We start from the raw sequence: 7,215 nt of genomic DNA, 5'->3' as shown, positions 1-7,215 counted from the left end.
GGAGGACGTGTTGGGGATGGTCCGGGACAGAGCCAGGGAGGAGGACGTGTTGGGGACGGTCCGGGACAGAGCCGGGGAGGAGGACGTGTTGGGGACTGTCCGGGACAGAGCCGGGGAGTTGGACGCAGAGGTAGTGATGTAGTGAGGTGTGTTGGAGGTGGGAGTGCTGACAGAGTTCTTTTTCTGCTGCGGGACGAGAGGTGAGGACTGGAGGCCGGCGGGGTTCGCCGCGGCCTTGGGTCTGTCTGGGGACGGGGGGCTGTCCCCCTGAGCCAGGCCCTTGGCTGCGTTGCCAAGGATGGCCAGAGCCTGAGAGATGGAGTCGAGGGAGGCGGAGTCATCGAGGGAGTCCAGACATATGGGCTCTGGCGGTGACTGAGGAGGTCGCTTGGCAATTGGAGCAGCAGGGGAGGGGGCGGCACCTGCTGATGGCGCTGGTCGCTGAACCCATGCCATCTCCTGAAAGTAAAGAAGAAAATTACTATCAATCCACACCAGAAATACCATCCTATTTATCTCTAGTGGGATTTAAAAAACAAGTTCACAGCTTGTTGAATTAGAGGCAACTGGATTTCTTTGATTTTGCTTCTCATCCAATGAGTTCTGTCAATTCTGAGAGCTCATCGAATAAGAAATGGAACATCTTTAAAAGGGATCCATGATTATTTGCAACATTAAACTTTATTTGATAAACATATATTTTAACTGTAAAATAAAGACTGTAAAAATATTGTAGGATGTTCAGTTTATATAATTTTTAAACTCCGTCCATCCGTTTTCTGCCGATTATCCGGGGTCGGGTCGCGGGGGCAGCAGCCTAAGCAGAGAGACCCAGACTTCCCTCTCCCCAGCCACTTGGGCCTGTTCCTCTGGGAGAATCCCAAGGTGTTCCCAGGTCATCTGAGAAACATAGTCCCTCCAGCGTGTCCTGGGTCTTCCTATGGGTCTCCTCCCAGTGGGACATGCCCAGAACACCTCACCAGGGAGGCGTCCAGGAGGCATCCTTACCAGATGCCCGAGCCACCTCAACTGGCTCCTCTCGACGTGGAGGAGCATCGGCTCTACTCTGAGTCCCTCCCGGATGACTGAGCTTCTCACCCTATCGCTAAGGGAGAGCCCAGACACCCTGCGGAGGAAACTAATTTCTGCCGCTTGTACTGTATACGCAATCTCGTTCTTTCGGTCACTACCCAAAGCTCGTGACCATAGATGAGGGTAGGAATGTAGACCGATTGGTAAATCAAGAGCTTCGCCTTCTGGATCAGCTCCCACTTCACCACGACAGATCGGTACAACGCCCGCATCACTGCAGACGCAGCACCAATCCGCCTGTCGATCTCCCGCTCCATTCTTCCCTCATTTGTGAACAAGACCCCGAGATACTTAAACTCCTCCACTTGGGGCAGGACCTCCTCCCCGACCCGGAGAAGGCACCCTACCATTTTCCGGCTCAAGACCATGGTCTCGGATTTGGAGGCACTGATCCTCATCCCAGCCGCTTCAAACTCGGCTGCAAACCGCTCCAATGAAAGCTGGAGATCACGATCTGATGAAGCCAATAGGACCACATCATTTGCAAAAAGCAGAGATGTGATCCTAAGGTCACCAAAAAGGATCCCCTCAACACCTTGGCTGCGCCTAGAAATTCTGTCCATAAAAGTTATGAACAGAATCGGTGACAAAGGGCAACCTTGGCGGAGTCCAACTCTCACCGGAAACAAGTCCAACTTACTACCGGCAATGTGGACCAAGCTCTGGCATCGATCATACAGGGACCTAACAGCCCGTATCAATGGGCCTGGTACCCCATACTCCTGGAGTACCCCCCACAGGAGTCCCCGAGGGACACGGTTGAATGCCTTCTCCAAGTCTACAAAACACATGTAGACTGGTTGGGCGAACTCCCATGCACCCTCCAGGACCCTGCTGAGGGTGTTGAACTGGTCCGCTGTTCCACGACCAGGACGAAAACCACACTGCTCTTCCTGAATCCGAGATTTGACTATCCGGCGGATGGACCCTCCTCCCCAGGACCCCTGAATGGACCTTACCAGGGAGGCTCAGAAGTGTGATCCCCCATAGTTGGAACACGTTCTGCGGTCCCCCTTTTTAAACAAGGGGACCACCACCCCGGTCTGCCAATCCAGAGGAATTGCCCCCGATGTCCACGCGATATTGTAGAGTTGCGTCAACCAATGCAAGCCCAGAACAACCAAAGCCTTAAGGAACTCCGGGCGAATCTGATCCACCCCCGGCGCCCTGCCACCGAGGAGCTTTTTAACCACCTCAGTGACCTCACCAGAGATTGGAGAGTCCGACCCAGGGTCCTCAGACTCAGCTTCCTCATGGGAAGACGTGTCGGTGGGATTGAGGAGGTCTTCGAAGTATTCCGCCCACCGACCCACAATGTCCCAAGTTGAGGTCAGCAGCGCCCCATCCCCACCATAAATAACATGAAACATGGCCCACTCGGACTGTCCTGGTGCCAAAAGCACATATGGACACCCTTATGTTTGAACATTGTGTTCGTTATGGACAATCCATGATGAGCACAGAAGTCTAATAACAAAACACTGCTCAGGTTCAGGTCGGGGCGGGGGCCGTTCCTCCCAACCTCGCCTCTCCTGGTCTCACTGTCATTATATCCACGTGAGCATTGAAGTCCCCCATCAGAACGAGAGAGTCCCTGTTAGAAGTGCTCTCCAGCACCCTCCCCAAGGACTCCAGAAAGGGTGGGCAATCTGAACTGCTGTTAGGCGCATAGGCATAAACAATAGTCAGTACCCATCCTCCCACACATATGCAGAGCGAAGCTACCCTCTTGTTCACCGGGGTGAACCCCAACGTACAGGCACCGAGATGGGGGGCAATAAGTATGCTCACTCCTGCTCGGCGCCCCTCAGCATGGGCTGTGCAAGGCTGCTAGCGAGCTATATCCACCCCGAAGGTTAATCTTGGACATTATCTGACGACTGGCTCTTTTAAATGAAACCAGAGAGCGTTGACAGAGAGGAGAAAGTAGAAATGACAGCCTGCAACTGAAAATATGGATGGAGGACCTCAGTTTAGCTTGTTAGTTTGTCGTGCTAGCACCGAGCTAATACATATAAGGCAATATAGTGTTGGCTCTAGCGCCAAGGCTAACAGGCTAAGCTGAGGCTCTTCTTCCATGAAGCAGCTCTGTTGTCCTCCATCCATATTTTCAGTTACAGGCTGAGTCATTTCTACCTTCTCCACTCTGTCAACGCTCTCTGGTTTCATTTAAGAGTTGATCATCAGATATTGTCCAAGATTAACCTTCAGAGTGGATATAGCTCGCTCACACCGAGGACTTATCCACGTCATCATTTACCCAGAACGCTTTGCGTGTAAATAAAATGGCTCTGCCCGTGTTAAAATATATTTTAAAAAATGCACAAATCTAAACAGCCTACAGTATTTTTACAGTCTTTATTTTACAGTTAAAATAAATGTTTATCAAATAAAGTCTAATGTTACAATTTATCAGGGATCCCTTTAAAAATAAAGTTCAGGCAGCTAGCTTTAACTCAATATGCTCAGATTATAGCCTGAATTTCTAGGCAACAATAACTACATGGTGGGAAATACATTTTACCAACCTTTGGCTTGGGTTTTGGTGATGGAAGTATCTTTTTTCTTGCTCTGGAGCAAAACAAAATATGAGAGTTAAAGGCAAGTTTAAAAAAATAATAATAACAATAATGCAGAATCAGTCATTTGAAGTCATGACTCACGTGTAGCCTGTTAGATGACCATGAACCACGATGCTCTCTTTGAACAACATTCTGAAAAATAAATAAAACAGAAAAACACGAGTTCAAAATTCATTCATTCATTTATTGTGATGCACCATTTGTTCTGCTGCTGTGTATACGGTCATTTATGGAATCTGAAAACTTCCTCACATTATCACAAGATTTGGTCTTAATATTTAGTGAAAACAATGCTGGTTTTGTTGTGATTATGACAGAAAGTTTAGAAAGTTGAAACATTACCTAACATCTTGCAGATCGCTATTTGAACAACCTCAGTTTGGAGAAACATTGATGTGTAACAATGCATTGATCCATGTATCGATTAAATGATTAATTATTCAATTACACCATGGCAAAACTAAAACAATCCATATTATCATGTCCATCTAACACAAGCATGAGAAACGGTTAATTCTGACAAGGTAACGCTAAAGTAAATTTTTACCATCTTAAAACAACTTCAGTCTCCAAAATTTTATGTTTAATGTAATGCCATTTTACAACTGGTGTAAATTTTGATTTGCAGGGTGAATTATATTTAGATAAAAATCTTTGGTTATTTGCAAGCACAAATAGTAGCAAAAGCAGTATGCTGTAGCACTAACCAGGCTGAACTAGCCCATTTCCAAAGCAAATTTTGCCATTTAAAATGACTAAAATTAGTCATTTTCAAATCTTCATAATAACACAAATGTCGTTTTATAAACAGAGTTGCACATAAGTGGTGCGCAGGTACGCGTGCGCGGTCAAAAAAGGAAAAAGCGCACCAGTTGGTATGTCATGAAGCTTCCTTGCATACCTAAGATTGTACCTGATTGTCTGTCACAACAACAGTTAGCAGGGCTCTAGAAGTGCGACCAGTTTGGTCGCAAATGCGACCTGATTTCTTAAAAAAAAAAAAGAATCCAGCCGCACTGGTGTGAATGGATCGTTGTTCGGTGCGCTACATCGGGACCTTGATATAAGGATTAAACGAAGTCCAGAGCCGTTTTGTCCAATCAGAGCAGAGCAGGGCGGGACTTTCAGTGAGAGCATGTTTGGTTGAAGCAGCGGGCCGGAGTCGAGCTGCTGCAGCGATCAGTCCATACATCTCCTCCTCCGCTCCTCCTGCACTTAGCTCCTGAACTACCAAAAACTTTGGTCTGTAAAACCTAACTTTATATTAAATATATGTTCAGAATGTTGTTATTGAACAGATCTGTCCAACTTTGTGTGAGTGACTAAACTCTCTCCTCCTGATGAGAGATTACTGTGACAGGAGCGCATTGCTGTGTGCGCAGGCTGAGTCTTTCTGTGGGATTCACCGAGTTCTTCTAATTAAACCACAATAACTAACAAAACATTTGTTTGCACCATATTAAAGCAAAGATATTCTCTATTTAACACCCCAGTCAAAAACATTATATATATATATTAAAAAAATAAAAACAACTTGCCATGTTCTCTAGGTGAAAGAGTTTTAAATTTTATTTTAATTTATTATAAAGATATAAACCTTCACATTGCTGTTAGTTTCACATTCCAACAATATTTCAGCTGAAATATGGAAGTTCAACATTTTCTCCAGGCTGCACCAGAAGTCCAACAGCTAGCTGCTGCCACTGCTATTAGCACTAAAATATAATTATGTAGTGCAAAATTTAAGGGACGGTAAGGTTTACAAAATAGTGTTTCTGCTATAAATGTTTTTGATTCCTCGCTGTGTTCTGACTAGCAATTAGCTCATCAGCCCTGTTTGAACTGAGGTCGTTCAAACTGCTATCTACAACAAGTAAGATATTTACTGCTTTAATTTCTCTCCTCAGAACCACACTTAAATTATCTGCATGTCTTCTTTGACACGTATTTCAACAAAACATCGCTTTGTCATTAATATTAGAAGTTATATGAAATCTTAAAGAAACTCAAGGTTTCATTCTTTTCAAAGATCAGGACAGTCGTGCTGGTGACAATCAGCTGAATGCACACATGATTTTACTGTTTCAAAGCTTTTCAAAGTGTCATGACTGAACAAAAGAAAACCTGATTCTGAGTTTAATCATTTTTCCTACAATTCTTGTACTCATGAAAAACCAAATGTAGGGCTGGGCGATAAATCAATTTTATCGATTAATTCGAATTTGCTGTGTATAACGATTTAATTTTGGAGAAATCGGGATCCCCCCCCTCAAGTGCATTCTTTGGGGCTTCCGTTGTTCGGAGGTCTGTAGTTAGGTTTCACCCCGCCCGTCCCGTCCCTCAAGACGCTGACAATATGGACGCTAGCAAAGAGGAACTACTTCCCAAAAAAGGCGCTGTGTCTTCAGCTATCTAGAACTGGTTCGGTTTCGCAACCGCGGACTCGGAGCAACAAACAGCTCGCTGCAAAATCTGTTTGAAGGCTGTTGCTACCAAAAGCGGGAGTACGACAAACTTGTTCCAACACCTGAAACAGAGGCACTCTATGGAGTGTGAGAAATGCTGCTCTTTATGACAAAGTCAAGCTAGCAGCAGCTCAAAAAGCAGCGCCGCCAAAAGACAAGCTACCTTAAGGGAATTATTTTCAAACTGCGTTCCCTACGAAAAGACGAGTGCCCGGTGGAAAGCCATCACAGATGCTGTCACGTTTTACACTGCAAAAGATATGGTGCCTATTTGTACAGTGGAAAAAAACCCGGCTTTATTCAGCTGCTGAAAACTTTGGAAGTCAGGTATGTGCTACCGAGCCGCAAATATTTCACCGAAGTTTCCTTGCCACACCTTTACAACAAACAACACGTGTGAAAAGATGCTGAAGGATGTGCGTTTTATTTCTGCAACAACGGACTTATGGTCCAGTCGAACAATAGAGACGTATATGAGTATAACAGCGCATTTTGTTGACAAAAGCTGGGCTCTACAAAGTATCTGTCTGCAAACGGCTTACTTTCCTGATGATCACAAAAGTGAAGTAATCACAGAGGGATTAAAAGAAGCTCTGAGTTCCTGGAAACTTCCTGAAGACCGACTCGTCTGTATTAGGGGTCGGCCGATATTTTTGGCCGATATTTGCGGTTTCTTTCCTTGTATCGGTATCGGCCGATACACTGTCCGTTCGGCCGATCCGTTCTTTGGGTCACGCGAGCGCATGTGTTCGCCCCTTCTCCCGGGGAGAGCGTAGCAGCTAATGTTGTGAGACAGAGTGCTAACAACAAGGGTGAGTTATGAACTGTAAATGTGTTTTAAATGTCTAATTTAGCTGTTTCTACCCTCTGTGTTGGAATATGAGGGGAGAAAGAACAGCTGTGTTTAAGTTTCTTTTCCAGACAGGAGCGCTGCGACATGTTTTACTTTGACTTTCGCACCGCACTGTAATCAGCGTGTCCGTGTTTTTCATTTTAAAAATGCCGGAGCTGCTCACATGAGGCATAGAAAAACACCTCTATTGTTCTCCCTGCTGGATTAAAATAAAAAAGCTTTC

The 7,215-nt window shown here is 45.4% G+C and overlaps 1 protein-coding gene across 1 annotated transcript in view; it reads right to left on the bottom strand.

Moving 5' to 3' along the window:
* LOC106517851 (ubinuclein-2) overlaps window positions 1-7,215 on the bottom strand; it is a gene marked incomplete at its 3' end in the record, with an annotated part of 20,018 nt that continues 12,803 nt past the window's right edge. Inside the window, 3 exon segments of the mRNA XM_014008885.1 lie at window positions 1-459; window positions 3,621-3,663; window positions 3,756-3,806. Coding sequence (XP_013864339.1) covers window positions 1-459; window positions 3,621-3,663; window positions 3,756-3,806 — 553 coding nt within the window.

The sequence above is a fragment of the Austrofundulus limnaeus genome, unplaced genomic scaffold (assembly GCF_001266775.1).
Source record: "Austrofundulus limnaeus strain Quisiro unplaced genomic scaffold, Austrofundulus_limnaeus-1.0 Scaffold53, whole genome shotgun sequence".
NCBI classification, from domain to species: domain Eukaryota; kingdom Metazoa; phylum Chordata; class Actinopteri; order Cyprinodontiformes; family Rivulidae; genus Austrofundulus; species Austrofundulus limnaeus.
The sequence above is the reverse complement of the archived record's forward strand: the minus strand, read 5'-3'. Positions and strand labels throughout refer to the sequence as shown.